The 19234-nt window shown below is 48.6% G+C and overlaps 1 protein-coding gene across 5 annotated transcripts in view; it reads left to right on the top strand.

The window, feature by feature from the left end:
- The first annotated feature begins 1331 nt into the window (after nucleotides 1-1331).
- The window catches only part of SPEN (spen family transcriptional repressor), a 65853-nt gene continuing 47950 nt past the window's right edge, over nucleotides 1332-19234 (top strand). For all 5 annotated transcript variants that reach the window (XM_059866556.1, XM_059866558.1, XM_059866557.1 and 2 more), the window contains exon 1: nucleotides 1332-1491. In XM_059866556.1, coding sequence (XP_059722539.1) covers nucleotides 1409-1491 — 83 coding nt within the window. In that variant the 5' untranslated portion in view covers nucleotides 1332-1408. The remainder of the gene's footprint in view (nucleotides 1492-19234) is intronic.

The following is a 19234-nucleotide window of genomic DNA, read 5'->3' as shown; positions in this document are numbered from 1 at the left end:
TAACCTTTTACCTGTCTGCCCAGTGGCCACGGCTGGGTGTGTGCTCACCTGGGGATGAAGGTAGCTTGTGCCCCAGGATTTTGGAATCCTTATGGGATTAGGGGGAGTTGTAGGTTTGGGGGTCAGCAGGGCCCCCTGGCTGGGTGAAGCCCCTCTGAGCTGTGCCAGCAGGACCTTACCCTTGCAGTGCAACCCGTTCCAACTCCCCCAGCCCAGCACTGTGAGTCTCCCAACCCCTTTTCTCCCAGCCCTGTCATGACCCCCAGAGCCCCTGAACATTTCTCACAGCCCCTCACTACAATTCTTGCAGAGCCTGTTCCATTTCTCACAGCCCCATTACAATTTTCAAAGCCCCTGTAATGATCCTCACAGCCCCCCAATAAGACAAGACTCTCAGAGCCCCTCGTTGTCTTACAACCCCCCATTGTCTGATTCTCCCACTGTTTCACAATCCTAATTCTCTCGTCCCTCCGTTTCCCGCACCCCCAGCCCAATTCTCTCATCCTCCCAATTCTCTCACACCCCCACCCCAATTCTCTCGTCCCCCTGTTTCCCGCACCCCCACCCCAATTCTCTCATCCCCCTTTCTCACACCCTCACCCCAATTCTCTCGTCCCCCTGTTTCCCGCACCCCCACCCCAATTCTCCCATCCCCCCGTTTCTCACACCCTCACCCCAATTCTCTCGTCCCCCCAATTCTCTCGCACCCCCACCCCAATTCTCCCATCCCCCCGTTTCCCACACCCCCACCCCAGATCTCTCATTCCCCCCAATTCTCCCGTCCCCCCGTTTCTCACACCCCCACTGCCCCGCCCGCTCCGCGCACGCGCATTCCCGCTCCCCCCCCCCCCCGCGCGGGGCGGTGCGCGCTCTCGCCCCGCCCCCCCGCCAACCCCGCGGCGCGCGCCCCGGGGCGCAGTGCGCCTGCGCGGGGGCCCCCGTGTGGCGCTGCGCGAGGCGCGGGCAAGGGAAGGGAAAAGGGAAGGGGAGGGGGGGCGAGCGAGCGAGCGCGGCCGGGCCGGCGGAGCAGCGGGAGCGCGGGGGGGGGGAAGGAGGAGGAGGCGGCGGCGGGGGCGCCGCGCTGCCGCTGCCGGAGGAGGAGCAGGAGGAGGCAGCGGGAGCGAGCGAGCGGGCGGCGCGGCGGGGGGAGCCGGCGAGGGAGCGCAGCCGCGGCGGAGAGCGAGCCCGGCGCCCGGCAGCCGGCCCGGCGGGCAGGGGGCCCCCCCGGCGGGGATGGTGCGGTCCGGCGGCCGGTGGCGCTGAGGGCGGCCGGGCCCCGCGGCGGAAGGGGCGGAGGGCGAGGCGGAGGCGGCGGCGGGCGGCGAGCGGCGGCCGGCGGCGCGGCGCGGGGGCAGGCGGCGGCCGGGAGCCGGGGCACGGGCGGCGGGCTCGCCCCGCGCCGCGCAGCATGGTCCGGGAAACCAGGCACCTTTGGGTGGGCAACCTGCCGGAGAACGTGCGCGAGGAGAAGATCATCGAGCACTTCAAGCGGTGAGTGGGGAGCGACGACGGGGCCCCGTCCGGCCCGACCGGCGGTGTGGGGAAAAACGAGGGGAAAAACGTGAGAAAGGGGGGGAGGAGTGCGCGGGGACGGCGGTTCCCGTGGAGAGGAGGAGGAAAACAGCGCTGTAAATAACCCGCGCCATGGCGGGATCGGCGGCGCGACCGGAGCGGGGAAATACAAAAATGGCTAAAAATGGATCCGAAACGACGGAGCAGCAGGGAGTGGGGCTCGGAGGTCGGCGCGGAGCGACTCCCATGCCGAGGATGTCGGGAGGCAGCGCTGAGCCTGGCCGATTTGTTTTCCATTCCATTCCTTTTATTTTTCCCCCGAAATTATTCAACGCTCGGACTTTTTCTATTTATTTTCGCCTATTTCACTGCGTTTCCCTCCCACCTGGAGCCGTGGAGGATGCTGCGTGTGCCCCCGAGGTGCAGCGAGCTGTGGGAACCGAAGCGCCTGCAGCTGCGAAAACGTGACTCTGGGGAAAAAAAAAAAAAATCACACAAACCCACGGAGAAAACACGGGATCCTGCACGCGGGAAGCACTCTGGACTCCTTATATCGTGCTGGGTTGTTTTTCCTTGTGGTGGTTTTTTTTTTTTTTTTTTATTGCATAGGTTAATCCCGCTCATAAGGAAGTAGTAGCTGTTTGCATGGTTGGGTTTTTTCCTCCTCCCTCCGTCCTTCCCTGCGAGGAGGAAGAGACTTCTTCCTCACCGCCTCAGCAACACCTTTTTCCTGTGGAAATGCTCTCAAGTTGATGTACCCTGCGCTGGAAGCTGTTTTTTAGGAAGAAAAAGAGAGTAACGAGACCTGTTCAGCTCATGGCCCCTCCAGGCGCTTTGCTTTAATCCCACCAGTAGCAGAAAAAAATGGATTTTGAAGCTTCCTTTAATCTTCCTGTGCTGGAAAAATGACGGAGCGTCCTTAATAATGAGTCACCATGGGAAAAATAGATGCGGTGACATCGAGGGGGAGAAAGGAAGGTCCCAGTGCTTCTTCCCTGGTTTCTGGTCGTCTGTTGTGGAAGGACTGGGGGTCTCACATCCCCCTCCATCCTCCTGGCCTCAGCTGCTGTAGCAGGCAACCCCTATCTCTGCATCCTCATCGCTCTGAAATTGCCCTGTTTTAATCAAGCTTCACCTTTTTTCACCTTTATTATACCCCTGAGCCGAGAATTCGCCGCTTGGTGAAGGCGCGGATGGTGGATGTGTATTCAGGGTGGTTTGTCGTGTCCCTCAAGTCCAGGTTACGTGACCCAGTGCTGTTTACAAAGCCAGGTTTTGGGGGGAAAAGGCTCGCTCTAGAGTTATTTGGTTAATTCCAGCCATAACTAGCTGAGGGAATAGGCGTTCCACGGTGCAAATCTGACATTCCTCGGTTTTATTTTGTCCAGTCCTCCTCCTTTTATAAGCTGTATTAAAGGAGGGAAAAAGTTGCCATGGTACTGTTGCTTGGAGATGGATGGGAAAAATGGCAGGCGCTGAATTAATTACCTTTTTTTGGTTGTTTTTACCTCAGCAAATTGCGATCGGAGGTTTGGGAAGGGGCTTTGTAGCCAGGCATTTCTCCCTGTTTTTCCGAAGTGATTTTTGCCCAGGATTTGTGTGTTTGAATGAGGATGATCTCACGGCAGTAAACAGTTAAAACACGCTTCAGCCCTTTGGCTGCAGGTACTAAAGCAGGGGGAGGGAATGACACGCCGCCTCCGAATGCTAGTGGGATGTACCCACTGGAATATTTGTGGCTGGAAAACGGGCGAGGGGGTGAGCGGGGAGCCGGCTCCGAGGCTCGGTGTGTAGGTGCTGTAGGTGGACAATGGAGCAAGGCTTCCTTTGTATGCCCGTGCTCGCCTGGGGGAAGGGACCGGCGCTGCACAAGGCTCGCACGGCGCGGTGGGTTTCTCCAGAGGGAAGGGAAGCGGCTACCCGGCCGTGGAGGTGGCAAGGGGAAGGCTCCCTCCTTGGAAAGGACGCTGTAGTCGGGAGAGAAAGTCTTTTCGGAGGGAGCGGGGCTTGGCAGAGCCCGGTTCCCACCCATCCCCCAGCCTGGGAATAGGGCGAAGCGCGTGCGGGGAGGCTGAGCCATGGGAGCGGGGCGAGGTTTGGGGGAAAACCGCCGAAAACCTCGACTGGGCTGCGGCCGGGAATCGCCTTACCCCCGGAGCCTCTGAGCAGCTCACCCCAGTGTTTGTTTTTCCACTGGGCTTGGGAAATACTGTCCTTCCCAGATGGAAGCCCGTTGGCTGGGCTGTTGCGCGGTCCCTGTTTGAGAAACAACCATCTTGTTTCCAAAGAAGCAAAAATTCAGGGGAAACTCCTGAAACTTACAGCTCGTCAGGAGTGTAGAGGGTTTGCTGCCTCTCCTGCCCCGCTTCACTTAACCATCTACTGTGGGAACCTTGCTGGGATTTGCAGCCTCACAAGGAATTCTATGAAGAGATGAATTAAGAATTTCGAAGAAATACATGTTTTTATTATTTTTCCCCAAATGCTCCTGATTGGTTTGTTTAGTTTACTGAGGTGAATGGAAATAACATTCCCTGCTGTGAATTCTTCTCTCAAATTAGAGAATATTGAAGCTGGTCTCAAGAAGCACTGGCTTACATGAGCAGTGCTATTTTTTTCCTCAGAAGCCCTTTTAAAAATCTGTTTCCTTGGTATTAAAGGGGATTGCAAAGGAGAGATTCTCCATGCATTTAAATACATTGAAATTGTCTTTCAGTTTCTTACCCAAATACTTCCCTTTCAAAAACCAGTGCTCTGTATTTCCTTTCAACTGAGCTGTTAAGGCACCCTGAAATAAAAATGCAGCTGGTGCCAGGATTGGAGATCCACTGTTCAGGTGAAATAAGTAGCAAATCCGAGTTATGATCTGGGAGATGTGAGCTTGGGGAAGTGGTGGGAGCAGTGGTTTGGGTTCACCTAATTAATGCTGGAAGAAACCCGTCGTTCACCATCACTGAAACAGATGCTCAGCAGCTTGCAGAACAAGGCAACTAAATATAGTAACAGTTGTCCCCAGCACAAGTGCTGCCCTTCCATAATTTTTTTCCTCCCTGTGTTTTCTTCCAGTTATCTGAAAGAACATGGCTTTGTCCCTTTACTGGTGTTTTAAAGGGCAAAGAGGAGTAGAAGCCTCTTAATGATGGACCATGTGACTGTTGTGTGCAACTCCTGTGCTGGGGGAGAATTAAGACATTCACAGTGGCAACCAAGTCCAGGAGAAACCCTGGATTTCAGGAAACAAAAGTGCTCCTTGAAAATCAGTGGAATACACTGCAGATCAGGGCAATCTTGGAGAAAATAAATAATTGTTAAGGGTTTTTTTTGGGGTGGGAAATGGGCTTTGTTTGGCTTCAGCGTGTTCCAGTGTCTGTCTCGAAGGAGATGCTCTGGATACCTCCTGGAGAAGTGGTTGGCATTTTAAACATAACTGCAAAAAACCTGCCCTGACAGCGAGTGTCTGTTTTCAGTAATTCCTAGAGAATATTTGGCCAGTTTGTAAGTAAATGTTTTGTCTTGATGGCATGGAGTGTTATTTTGGCCTGGGAGGGTGAAATCTGTGCCTTCAGCTCTGTGTCACTGCTGTGGACTGAGGTGGTGTAGGGGAATTTTGGTAGCTCTGGTGCAGGCTGTGACCTGGGGAGAACGGTGACAGCCACTGCTGGTGTTGAACACTAGGAGGAAAAACTTCTCATGTCAGACACTGGCAGGTCTTGCAGTGCCTTTCCACAGGAACTGGCTTGAGTCAGAAGAAACAGTGCTCCTGGTTTTCTAGTAAAGCTCTTGAATGTGTTCCCTGGCTTTTTTTGGTGCTCACTGATCAGTAAGTCCTTGGATATCACTTGGGATGGTTATCCTAACTCAGCTCAGCCCATACAGATCTCTATCCAGGTGTACTTTTATTGTAGGAAAACACAGAAGTAAGGCCACAGAACTATTCCTGTTTCATCACTCTGTTTGTGTCACTTTAGGCATTTTCACAGATGAGGTACTGCCTTTTCCAGCCTGGAGCTGTGAAGGAGGGGAGGGTACAGTTTACACCTGTGTTTTACTGGAATGATGTCTGGAATAATGGGCAGCACCAGAACTTGTTGGTGCTGGTTTTACAAACACTTCCTGTAATGTAATCCAGAGACCATAGTAGGATGTTTGGCTGGGAGACTGGGGCAGTGGGATTAAAATAACTGCCCAGACTCAGAAGGGGAGTACATGAGGCAGGTTCTTTTGGTGGGTTCCAGTGGGTGTCAGCCTCGCACGGAGTGTAGGCTCATTGGTCAGTCAGGTGGCTCATTGGGGTGATGGTGGTGCTGGCTCTGGTGGCAGTCTGCCCTCAGATCTTTAATAATTCTGTTCCTAGTACTGATCCCAGGTGCCCTAAAGCAGCACAGGCACCACCTCGGTGGCAGTCCGGCTTGTTGCCCGGCAGTGTCTGCCTGCAGCTGCCTCCTGGTTCCCCCAGGCTGAGTCCAGAGGGTGGCTCCTGAGCAGGCTGAGATCCACTGCTGGCTGCTCCAGATTCTGTTCTGTGCCTGCACTTGAGGTGGCAGCTGGTTGACGCCACAATGGCCTAGGCTGGGTAATTATTTCAAAGAAACTTAATGAAAAGCCACAAAGAGTGTAGATTTGGACTAAGCTTCTATTAAGTGTTTTTATATGCTGAGCTGTGGTAGAAAGATAAGTTGATGACACTTGGTCACAAAATTCTGTCATCTGCTGAGCCTGACTGGCATTGTTTCTTCTCTGAAGTTTCTTCAAAGGTCCAGGCTGTGTTTAGTTGTGATTATTTGTATCAGCAGCTTCTGTTGTTGCTGAGCCATTCAAGAGCCATGTTGGCTTTTGGTATTTCTTGCCCTTACTGTAAATTAGTTTGGTACAACAGTAGAATAATCCCTGCGGAGTACAAGAAAACAGATTCACATGTTGAGAATTTACCAGTCCAGTGAGGCATACAAAGGTATTAAATCCATTGATCAGGTCAAAACAGGAGATGAATAAAGGCTTAAATTCACTTTGTGATAGCCTTGTTTACTGTTTTTTTATTCCTCCTTGCTTTTCATAGGCCAGAAAGTCATGCCAAGTTCCCTGGTAAATGACCTTATTGACGTCTTAAGGTGTGTCCAAAATTAGGTCCTTGTCTTCGCTGAGGGCAAAGAGGCACTCACTGGCTTTCCATAAAAAAGGAAGTAAATATCCAGATGAGTGTAAGGCAGATGTTGGATGAGGTGATGAGTCAGGGTGGACCTGGAGCTCCTCAGGAGCTTTGTTTTCGTGAGCTGATGTGTCACATCTGCAGCTTGTCTTGCTGTTGTGGTGGTTTCACACTGCTGTTGGGTTGTGAGGAAGAGGAGGAGATGCCCTTTTGCATGTGAAGTGTGAATAGGCACCTGAGAAATAACAAACACCAAAACTGTTCTCTGAGGATATTTGCAAAGGGGCAGAACTGAGGGTTACCCCTCCTGGCTGCTTTTAGGCTGCTGAAGGTTTTGGGAGAGTTGCAGTTGGGTGTGAGTTGTGGAGCTGCCGCTGGGTTGGATACACTCTGGATTTGTAGCTACCAAAAATAAGAACCAGTGAGATACTTCACTTGTGTTTTTTATTAAGTTCATTGAACTTGCTGAGGTCTGAGAACGCCCTGAAACCAAAGACTGCAAGGACAAACATTCCTAAACAATGAACTGAGGAATAAACTAGAAAAATGATTGCTCTCCATAATAAGATTCTGAGTTTAGCTGCATCTTTGGCATGCAGATTTAGGAATCTTGTGGGAGGAACAGGAGCCTGAGGATGGAAATTCACAGTGTACAACCAGCCTTGCTCCTTTCCTTTTCTCAAGTTTTTGTGGTGTTTTGAAGATTCCTTGGACAGTTAATGAAAATCAGACAGAAGTTGCTTTTTTTCGTCACCCAGACTACAAGTCTGCAGTGTTTCCCACCTGGTGATTGTACACACACAGTTATTTGGAGGTTTCACCTTTCTGCCTGGGGAGTAATGGCAGCTCAGATCTCCTGAAACCCATCTTCACCACTGTTCTGCAGCAGCACATTCAGAGGTGATGAAGGCTCCTGGACAATGAGTAAAACACAGCAAGTGCTTTGGTTTGTGCATTTCAGTAGTTACTGTTTAACCTGCTGTAATCATCTCCTGCAATCTGTAAAATCCTGCAGTGTGAAGATAACATCCTTCAGTAAAAGAACAAACATTGTTCCAGGCTTTTTATAAATACACCAGATACATCCCAGAGCCTGCTGCAGCCTGGTCAGCAGGAAAGATTGAAGGCAGCACCTTTGAATTTGGTAGAAACAACGTCCTTCCTGGGATGGATTTTTTGGAAATGTGTTTTGTTGTGCCTGGCTCTGGATTAGAGTTTGTGTGTCTGTGCCTTGTGCAAGGTGCAGACGTTTGGAGTGACTTGGGTGAGAAGGAGCAGAGTTTGGATGTGAAAGGAACATCAGTTTTCTGCTCAGACCAACTGATGGTGGGAGGAGAGCAGCAGTCTTTCGCAACAACCGTGTTCTGGTCAGAGGCTCGGACATTTTTAAGAACGAAAGAGAGCTTTTTGAGCTTCCTTTTTCTTCCCCTTTTTAATTAGGCTCAACAACTTAAAACTAAAAGGGCTTTTTTTGTATAAGCACACTTTGATCTGGTGCATGAGCTTCTGCATCTGATCAGAATGCCCTGAGAGCGCTCTCATCTCTCCACTGAGAAGCCAAAGAAATCCAGATGTGTCTGGAAGGAGGGTGAATGGACGATCTTCAGGGCTATCTGCTGGATACTGCTGATGAGGTAGTTCTGACCTGTGTGTGTTCCTCTTGGCTGCCCCTCTGTCCATATGGAAGAGCTTCCATGTCTTTTATTATTCCCAGTTTGGTAGGAAATGAGAGCTGTGTTCAGACCAAGTTCCTGTCACGAAGGTGGTCAGGTACCTAGTCAGAGCTGGATTTGAAACCATCTTTCAGCTCAACACAAAGAGCAGCCAGACTGTAAATGATTTTATTTAAGCAAGTGGTGAATCACCTACAGTTTTTCTCCCGGAAGAAAACTGACCTGTGTTTGCTATCCATGAGATTCACTGAGAGTAACTTGGTGTTCCTGTCACAGCTTTCCCTGTGTCTTCACTGAGGTGTTCACGGCTTCCGCACGGCACAAAGCTCTGCGCCGCGGTCCATCTGCTCCTCTGCCGGGTGAATACCTCCCGTCCTCATTAGCAGTGATGGCTGCCAAAGAGATCACAGAGGCTCCTTTAAATGTCCCTCTTTAGGCTCTCTGTGGCAGCTGCGGATGACCTGTAATAGTTAATAGGGCAAAATAAGAAAAATAAATTGTCAAGTTGTATGTTTAAAGAAGTCATCTTCGGAGGGGAAAGAAGTCTTCCGGCCTCATTAGCATTCTTACTGTGAGGGGAATAAAAGCTCAGGGTGGATGAGTATCTCCCTTGTATATGTAATCAACATCTGATTTAATTTCACAGGATCTGTGAGATGCTGCTCTTAGGAAAGCAGCTGGATATGTATCCAGACAGCCAATGTCCAGCACAGTCACCACCTTGTAGTCAAAGTCTCAGTAAACCTTTGGTCTTTTTCTTAACTCTGAAAAAGCTTATTGGAAGAATTAGTAGCAGAGAATCTTTGCCACATTTAAAAAATAGAAGTGGCTTCAAGATTGATGTTGTAGATGATAACGCTGGTTGTGGGTATGGTGAGATACACCATTTTTGGCAGCAGTTGAGCTCAGGGAGCATCTCTTCCTCTGCATCCTTTCAGAGTTTACAGCCCCTGGGTTGGCTGCAGTTAATGCTCTTGCCTGGCTTCTGTCAGTCTGATTTTGCAGCTTAAAGGTGAAGTTCATCACTGAAACAGCATAACATGAGGGACCAGTTTTCCCAGCAGTTGTATTGGTGTATCCTTGAAGCCCAGGAGGAGCCCTCTTGGTCTGGTAGTACGTGTTCACCTCCAGATACAGCTCTGCTCAAGTCTTTGGTGTGGGGAGGCCTCCTTTAAGTCAGCTCATAAAGCCGAGGTGTGAAACCTCGCCTGTTGTTGCGATGAAAGTCAAGTTTCCAGCTCAGCTTTGCAAAACCTCAACTTTGAGTTGCACTAGAAGGAAAGCCATTAAAGTCTGGCTGGTTCAGGAGCTCAGCTCTGGAAAGTCCCAGGCTCTCGCCTGTGGAGAAAGTGCCTGGAGCGCAGGTAGTCACTGCAGACAAAACACACCCAAGTGTGTGCCAGGCTCTTGCCGGGCGCTTGTCAGTGGGGAATATTATTTTCCTTGGGCTGACACCTGGCTCACGCCAAGGACTGTGCTGCCAGTTGGTTTAGTCACAGGGACAAGCACTTTCTCCAGGGCAATGGAAGCGGTGAGTCATGAAGCAACGAAATAACATTTGCACATCTGTGTTTGGTGACTGGCTGGTGTGGCAGAGCGGGAGTGGCTGGACTGGCTGGGAACTGGCTGGATTTCCTCCCTGGTGTCAAGATCATAACCTCTTAGCATTGGTGAGCTTTTGTGATTGGGGATTTGACTGAGAGTCCTTGGATCCATTTCTGATTTCTGTCAGAAATGAATTTCAAGTTGTCAAACTTGTGGGCTGAACTGATGCCAGTCACTAGCACAGTTGATGTTTGAAGGGGGAGAGAGGAGTTCCATCACTTGAGGTGGTCTCAGGGACTGCAGACAGATAAACATTTTTTTCCTTCTGAAGTATAATTTTCTGGAAAGCATACAAAACCTTGGAGAAGAGGTTCTAAATGGCTGTTGCTGGAGAAGTCTGTACCAGTGGGACCAAGACTTCCAAACTTCAAGATGATCCACATCTCAAGTGCTCTACAGCGTGGCAGGGAGACCATAATGTTGTGACTCTGCATTTTCCTCCATCTGCTGCTGAATACATGCAAAGCAGAGCTTGGAGAAGCAAAAGTGAGATGGGGAATTACCCTTTCATGTAAGAATGAAAAAAACTCGATTAATCAAGAGATTCCCCTACAGTTGCAGTGCAGCGCATTCTTAACATCAAATCCAAACAAATCCTAAAATCAGTCACGCAAAAGAACAGGCTTGAGCAATTCCCCTGCAGAAAGTGTTGAACGTAGGCTATCACCACTGGTGTTTTTGAAGCAAATCTGCAGATTATGCTTTAAGCTGGAAGGAAAAAAATGCCCTGGAGATGGAATTCGGCGGCTCTGTGTCTGGCGTGTAGGAACGTGACGGTGCGCATCTGTGTAGGTTGGGGATAAAGAGTCAGAGCTCGTCGTGCTTGAGACAGCACAGCTGAACATGCAGAGTTCCTACATATTTCTGTAACCTTTCTGTGCTTCTACAAATAAGTGATATTTATTCTGATCTGCTTGGAGACCAAGACTGAAGTATTCCTGCCATGTGTATATATATCTTCCCTAATCAATTTCGAACCCATTTGCCAGTATCAGCTAAACCTGAGGGTGAAGGGGGTATTCAGTCTCAGAGACATGACGTTCCTTTGAGTTTTGTGAAAACAAGCGGTTTTAATAGAGGAGAGAGACCTGATTAGCGACCCCATGGAGAGAAAAGCTGCAGTGAGAGCACAGCCCTTATTAGACATTAAAGAATCCACATGGGAGAGAGGTGTTCCTGACCGTGGGAAAAGCTGCAGTGGGAACTGGCAGTTATTGGACGCCAGAGAATTCGACCTCAAGACATGCATCTGTAAGAAATGAGTCTTCATTAGTTCTGCTCACAAAGCTGCTTTGATTTTTTTTTTTTTTTTAGTAATATATATACCAATAAGCTGTGGGTGCTTCTGTGCTTTTCCTTGATTGTTACAAAGAAACAACTGGGAAAAGTGCCTTAGTAAGAGACTTTCTCTGTCCTGGCTGGCTGAGGTGGTTGTGCCTCATCTGGTTACCCTGGCAGCTGTAAGTGGCTGATGTTGTGTTGAGCCCTTCGCTCCAGTGCGGTGAAGCTCTGCCTGGGCTGATGCAATGACGGGTTCTCCTGCGCTGCCGGCAGCAGAACTGCTGACTGAGGTGGGAAGGATATTAAATGTAGCCCAGTGAGATGTTGCATGGAGTGCTGAGAGGCGTTTTTATTCATCCAGCTTCGTGTAATCCCCATGTCCAAAGCATGGGTTCAGCTCCCCCGCCCTCCTCTTCGCCCTGGTTTGAAAGGTTGCTGGGACTGTTCCTTGGGGCTGTTCCGTGTCCTGGGGGGTCTTGCAGTGGAACTGGTCTGTGTTTTAAGGAATGGATGCACCTATATTCAGATGTGACCTGATGCGTGTTGGCTGCAACAGCTGATCTATGGCAGAACTGGTTGTCATCGGGGTTGCAGAAAAATTTCTTGGTGTGTTGACTCTTGGATGAAATCCTTGCTACTGAAAGTGGGAGCTATGAAAAAACAGGTTTAAATACTCTGTTTCTTCCCTCTATGGTACATAATAATTCCATTTGTATATTAATACTTCAGCAGTATCCAAAAGGTCACTTTGAAGTAAAGATATAAATAAAATGCCTTCATTAGGAATCACTCTTACTTGGGGTCTTAAAATGGAGCATTTGGCTGAGCTGTAAAGAAAGAGGCGAGCGCTTGTTCCAGCATGGCATTATCTCCGGACTGTCTGATCTGTTGAGCGTTTTGCTCCTAAATACCAGAAGTATCAGGAGTATCAGTGAATATGCCTATGCTAGCTTTTTAATTTCCTACTTTGTCATCTCTTAGGGAGGGATTACGAGTGCAGACAAAGCCCTGGCTGTTTTCTGTGCGTGGCAGGAACACGTGCTGTATCTCATTAACAAAAACCCCGTTTGTAGTTGAGAGTTGGGAGATTTCCCGTTGAGTGCTGCCGGGGGCCAGAGGGAGCTGCAAAGTCCAGAGGGGTCCGGGTTCGAGTGCTTTGGGTGTTGGAGCAGGAGTGTAGAAGTATGAGAGTTGTGCTCAGGATTCATCCCAGGATTGTCTGGCTGAGCTCTGTAACCTGGGTGATTGTTTCTGTTCCTGGATTTTGACGTTTCCCTGAAGATCTTTGTTACTAGCAGAAGAGCTGCAGAGAATGCCCTGAAGAATGTTGTTTTTCTCCCCCCAAAGGTCACAGAGCCAATAAAGATCACTCTAAATGGGTTTTAAAGCATCTCAGATTGTAATCTAGAAAATGATGGGAGCTTGGTAATTAGGGCATGTTTCTGAATCATTGTTGTCACAAGGGCTGTTCTTGGTGTGGCTCGAAAACCTGAGCTTCTTGTGATACAAGGAGCTTTTATTTTGCTTGGCACTGGGAAGGTGAAGGATTTCAAAGCTGCACATCTCCTGGATTTATCAGTCATGGATGAGCTTTCCTACTTGTGATGGTCTGGAGTGCTGTCCCAGCCACTCACTATGTGTTATCTTTATAGACACAGCAATTGATCTGCACCAGTGCCCCCAGCACAGGTGAGAAACAGGAGGAGCTGGAAACCACTGCACAGCAGGAGATGATGGTATGAGTCACCATTATGGAATCATGGTGGGGATGGCTGACACTACTGGAGTTCTGCAGTGAATGGCTATGACTTCTTCAGAAGGAATTGGCAAGGAGGGAGAGGTGGTGGGGTAGCGCTGTGTGTTAGGAAGTGTTTGGATTGTCTAGAGGGTAATGGTAGTGGCGACAGGGTTCAGTGTTTATGGGAAATAATGGTGGGAAGGCTGACAAGGCATATATCCCATTGGGAGTCTGTTCTAAAGCACCCAGCCAGGAGACCAGTTTCATATAAAGAGATAGATGAAATATTCTCTAAGCAGCTGGGAGAAGTCTCATGATCACTCTTGTTCTTGTGGGGGACTTAAACCTACCACATATCTGCTGGAAAAATAGCAGAGAGGAAGCAGTCTGGGAGGTTTGTGGAGTGTGTGGAGGACACAATTGGTGAGGGAGCCAACCAGGACTTGGTATCAAGTTGTCCATAGTAAATACTGCTCCTGGTCTCCCCTGAGTGCAGCTGCTGGCCTAGGCAGTCCTACCAAGTGAAATGATTGTAGCTCAACAGGTGACAGTTCCTCACATTTGTTAGACTTAAAATTAAGTGTAGTTTTCCAGGATGGTGGGATTCTGCTTGTTTGTATCAAGATCTGTCTCAATGAATTGGAATGATTTTCATCCCAGTCCTGTGCACAGTCTTCTCAATGGTCTGTCCCTGATTTTGGTGTCTGCTGCACATTAGTTACTGTATTTATGAAACAGTCAATGCAATTTTGAGTAGTTTTTATTTAGATGTCTTGATTTTTTTTGTGTCTCTCAGTCCTCAAGTCTCCTTCCATGCCACGCATGTGATGATACTGTCAAATTTTGAGTAATGCTCTGCATTACTTGAGTTACAGTTTCATTCCAAAGACATGTGCTGCTCAGGTCTGAAGATGGTGAAATACCATCTTATATTGCTCTATATATGAAATTGCCTTTCTAAAAAAAAAAAAATTAAGTGTATATATAAATTTTATGGCAGTAAAGCAGGTGGCTATAATGCATATGAAGCTTGGAAGATGGCGGAATTTCATTTCCTTAGGAGGTGTGTTGGAACTGCTGCGTATTTCATTTATTGTATCACTGCCCTCGTTGAGATCAGCTGTAGTGCCGTAATCTTTGCAAACGCCGGTGTAGAGACACAAGTTCCCTTTGTGTTGCTGGCTCAGGAACTCTCTCAGTGGTGAATATTAAACACCTTTTGTGAGCGGTGCAGGCGGGAGACGCTCACTGTGTGATTCCTGCAGGGAGCTGGTGGTACTGGAGGCTGGTGCTCAACTCCAAACAGGATTTCTGCAGGATAGCTGTCCCTGTGGCTCGGTGTCCTGCTGCTGGTAAGATTCCAGTGTGATTGGTGCTGCTATTTGCCGTGTTATTTTATGTATTCTATGGCTGGGAAGTGGCTGCACGTGCTGTTGTGGTGGGCCAAGTCTCTCAGGCTGTGAAATGAGCATCCATGATAGCAGAATACGCTAGAACTGATGTTCATGGACTTAACAGACATCCTTTAGCCTGGATAAAAATCCCCATGGAGGGTGATGGCATCTTGCTTTATGGTGGTTTAGTGGCTGCATATCCTGGATTTCCCTGTACCTAGAGCAGACCTGCTTTGTGCAGGGCTGGAGTACCCCTAGTGTGGGGTATTTGGACTGATTTGGTGTCAGGAGTAAGGAGAAGAGGCACAAACATCTGGTGAAGTATTATTTCAGGACACATTATTTTGTTATGAAATAACAACAAAGCCAGAGGAATGTGATTGGCCAAGGAAAGCTTCAAGCTGTGCGAGCGTTTTACTGAATAATGCAGGCTGGGGCTTGCTGGGGTTATATAATCACAGAGGAGGAAGGAGTTTGAGTGTGGTACAGCAAAATCAGCCGAGCTTTTCAGATGGCTAAAGATACCTGACTGCAGTCAAAGGGAACCTGAGTGAATACAAAGTACTGGGATGTTCTGCTGTATCGGAGCAGCTTGTCAAATCATGCTTGTAATGGGTGGTGCAGAAACACACAGAAAAAGCTCCTGTGTTATTTTGGGTCCTGCAGTGTCTGTTACATTTAGCAGTGGAATGGAGCACGGCACCAGCTTCTAAATGAAAATGTGGTGAAGTTTCTTTGGTTGGAATGTAGCTGACCTGCAGAACTCTGCAGTAATGAAGATGGTTGGGTATGAAAGGTCTTCACAAACCTGTGGGAAGCACAGCAAGAGAAATAGGAGGATAGTGTGATTTAAGGTGAAATTTGGTTTATATTAAAAACAAATCTCCCTCACTTCAACCCACCTCTTCTTATCATGTACAGATCTTCCTATAAAGATCCTAATCAGTTTATAGAATATTGCAACTAAACAGTAAGGTTTGCTCACTACACAGTTACTGGCTGGCATTCTCATAGCCCATGCTTTGTTTAGAATGCTTCTGCTTGGAGCAGCAGGGACGGTGCAGGAAGAGTGTTCAGAGTGAGCAGCCGAGCTGAAACGGTTTATTAGAGCTGGAAAGCCGAGGTGCTGATCCCCGGGGTAGGGAAGGCTGTAGGGTGTGGGATGACTTTGGCTGTGCCTGGGTGACACGTCGCTCCTGGGGAGGAGGAACCAGCCCGGCTCTGCATTGGCAGAGGCTGCGCCTCCCAACCTGGCTGTGCTGTCTCCTGGTTTGGGAGGAAGAGCTGAGGAGGAGGAAGGGCTGCAGAGCGAGGGAAACATGCTGAGCAGCTGTGCCAAGAGCCCAGAGACATTTCAGCTGCTTGAATACAGAGGTGCTTTGATCTGCAGTGAATAAACCGATAATGCTTAAATTATGAATTCCTTTTCTTTGTCTGAAAAGCTGGATTAGTGTGGCTTTGTTCGAGCAGTGATTATTGGGCAACTTTTTTCTGCAAGGGCTGCTTGATGTGTGTTTACAGCCGGGTGCTTCGGTTGTGCTGTGCCGGTGGAGGGGCTTGGTGACATAACAGCTCCCCACGTCCTTGTCTCCTCCACTTCAGGTTGAGCTGTAAACCCCGCCGAAAACACGGCCTCGGCCGCCTTCTTTACGATGTGGAGCTAATGATTAATCTGCAGGCGTTGTGGACGGGAAGAGGCACTAAAAGGCCTTGTTTTCATTCGAGTCTGCCCTAGCGAAGGCACCTCTTTGTTTCTGTTGGACTGGCAGCGATTGCAAAACGCAACCTTGGGAAGGGCTGACGCACAGGTGTAGTGATATGAGGCGAAGGTTGAGAGGAGCTGTTCTGCCAGCACTACCAAAGGTCGTGGCCATGCCTCCCCTGGCCTTTTGTCCCTTCTTCCCAGCCCTCTGCCTGGACAAAGGTTACTCCTCGGAACATGTTCACCTCCATCTTGCCTTGCTTCAGCATAAGGAAGCGCAGTGCTCTTGCTGCCTCTCCTCCCCCGGCCCTTCAGAAAGTGTCGTGGTTTTTTCCTTGTAACGTTTCTGTGCTGCAGTGAAGCCGTGTGGTGATGCAGCACTGCAGATCTCCCTCCTCTCCCCCGGTCTCCTCCCGGCAGCATCTGCCAAGACAGGAGCAGCTCGGAGAGGCGCCAATGGGTGCGGCCGGGCCGGATCACTCGGCACATTGATCCTGGTGGTGGGGACCGAAGGATGTCTGCAGTCACAGGACTGAGGCAAACCTTCCTCTTCCAGCAGCTCCCCTGCAATACTCAGGGCTCTCTCTTCGGTTTTCTTTCATCCCCTGCTTCTGCTCCCTTTCTCCTCCTCCTTTACTGTCTCCCTCGCTTTCAGCAAAGGCGATTGCCACAGATTATCCTTGGGGCCTGTCAAGGGTGCGGGGCAGGACAGCGAAGCACAGCATAGATTTATGTATCTGGATAACGGGGCATTAACAGGCGCCGGCTCAGAGTGGAGTGACTTACCACCATGGCTGCAGCGCTATACAGTAGTAGCCTCTCCCATACATTTCTTATTTAGGAAAAAAAAAATTAATGGCTGAAGTACACTTCTTCCAATATAAAAATTCATATTGGGAAGAGTCACACCTTTGCTAGGTGGGTTTTGTGGTAGATGGGGACCTTATTACACTGGTGTTTTGTATCCTGTCTGCTTTCTGGGCAGTGTGAGCTCAGATATTTGAACATTTAAAACACATTCTGCATCTTCTACAGCAAAAGAATGACAGTTCTGACTGTGTATGTATAATAACCTGTACGTGTTAGGATTTCAGAATTAGGCAGTAATTGTCAAGGTGGGGAGCAGGCAGTTGTTCAGAGCCCAGCTCTGATGTCACTGGCAGGCAGTGCTTCATGTGAGGTGGCCATGGTAGCTGCAGTCAAAGGACAGCTAGGATTTTAGAGATATTGATACCATTATCAACAGTATCTTAGTCCTGTTCCCCCCTGAAGATTGAAGGCAAGTACAGGCTCATGTTGCCAGAAACTGAACGTGTAAACACAGTGAGCAAAAGGAAAGCGTGTATTCTAACCAGTCAGTTTGGGAGGTACATGGTTTAGGTGTGAGGGTCCATCTTTGTTTGCAGAGAACTGACACTGAAACATGTTAAAGGGTGATCCTAACTAGGATTCCTAATTACTTTCCATATTTTTTGTCACATTCATTCATGGCACGAACATTTTCTCAAATAGGCTTTTTCCTGTTTTCCTTCCCTCTCCTTCCTTTCCTGTTCCCTCTCCCGCTCTCTCTGCATCTGCCACATCAAATTAGGCCATTTTTTTTCCTCACACAGATTTTATTAACCATCTCCTCTACTCTTCTGGGCTTTCTAAATCTTACTTGCAAGGCAAGATAAACAAATCCAGCTTCCAAAGAGGGCATGCTTTGAGAAGCAGCTCATTTGCAGTTCCATTTGCCATTATTTGAAGCTTTTAATTAAATAAAATACAAAGAAACAATAAAAAAATAACCAGAGCATTACAGATTAGGAAACTCCCAAGAATTAACACAGGGGCACAAAGGTGACAAGCTCAGCCCGGGACAGCTGAAATGCAGGAACGTGTCTTGCATGTGACTGTTTCTCTTAATGCCCAGCAAGGCATTTATTTTTTTCTTGGAAGATGCTCTTGTTTGTGTGCACAGCCGTGTTCAGTGGACTATAAACCAGGGAAAAAAGGGCTCTAAATCCAAACCAGGTTATATATAAGTGTAGTAGGTCAGGCTGGAGTGAGAAGGCAGCAGTCAGCGAGGCAGGTTTTCAGATCGTATTTAAGGATTAGTCATCCAACAACAATGATGAAATTGTAAGGTGTAGGAAAAGCCAGGCATGAAACCGAGGCAGCTCGGGGATCTGACAGCGTGTGTGCCTCAGCCTGGTGCTTGTATTCCCTTCTCCCTGTGCATGTGGCTGAGAACAGTTTTGCCTGTGTAAGGTCTGTTTACATCTGCCTGGCCTTGTGCTGCCTTTGTGCGTAGAAATTTTTTCACAATAGTTCTTCATGGAGTTTACAAATACTTCCTGATTAGGTTTTTTATTTGCACGTCCCTTTCCTCTCTGTCGGCACATTCAGAAATACACTTTCTGCCTTTTCTTGTCCTGGATTACCAGCTGCAGTTCAGAGCTTTTCCCTGCTTTGCTCAGAATCTTTTGGCAGAGAGAACTGAGCACCCAAACCCTGCAGTTGCTGGCTGTTAAAATGTCACTGTGCTCATCCCACCCAGCTTGTCCTTTCTACTGTGAGTGGATGCAAGTTATTTAAATCTTGTTTCCTTGTGTACACAAACATGTTTGGGTTTATTTTTATTTTGCATAGACATTTACTCATCCATAAGTGCCAGTGTTGCAGTTACTTAACATACATTACGTAGGGTGGTGTCACATTCCCTCTGGCATTTCTCAGCTCCTGTTGGGCAGCTGGGTCTGCCGTGGGGCTGGGAGGCTGAACCCCTGCAGCACCTGAGTCTGGGGGTCCGTGTGTCCTGCCAGGTGTGGAAGGAAACGGGTTTGGGATCAGGAGTGAGGATCACAGTGGAGACTCTGAATTAAATACAGATCGAAGTAGTGGAATTGCTGTGTCAAGGTCATTTGTCTCCTAAGAAAATTGTTGGCTGGCTGTATTTTTCCTCATGACACAGTTTTGTTTTAATTGTGCCTCTTTAATTGTGTCAGGCTAACGATATGCAGGGTGCTCTGGTTATGAACACCTTTCTATTTCTTCAGCTGCTGCTGCTGCTCTGTTGCTATAAAAAGGGCGATCCCATGGTAGGCTCCCTACACTTCCAGAAAGGAGTTTAAATGTAACCATGGAAAGTTTAAACGGCTTTTTTCTCTTTCCAAATGGCTTTTCCCCTCCTGGTGTCTC

The sequence above is a fragment of the Haemorhous mexicanus genome, chromosome 23 (assembly GCF_027477595.1).
Source record: "Haemorhous mexicanus isolate bHaeMex1 chromosome 23, bHaeMex1.pri, whole genome shotgun sequence".
In the NCBI taxonomy this organism is placed as follows: domain Eukaryota; kingdom Metazoa; phylum Chordata; class Aves; order Passeriformes; family Fringillidae; genus Haemorhous; species Haemorhous mexicanus.
This window is presented reverse-complemented; position numbering and strand designations above follow the sequence as displayed.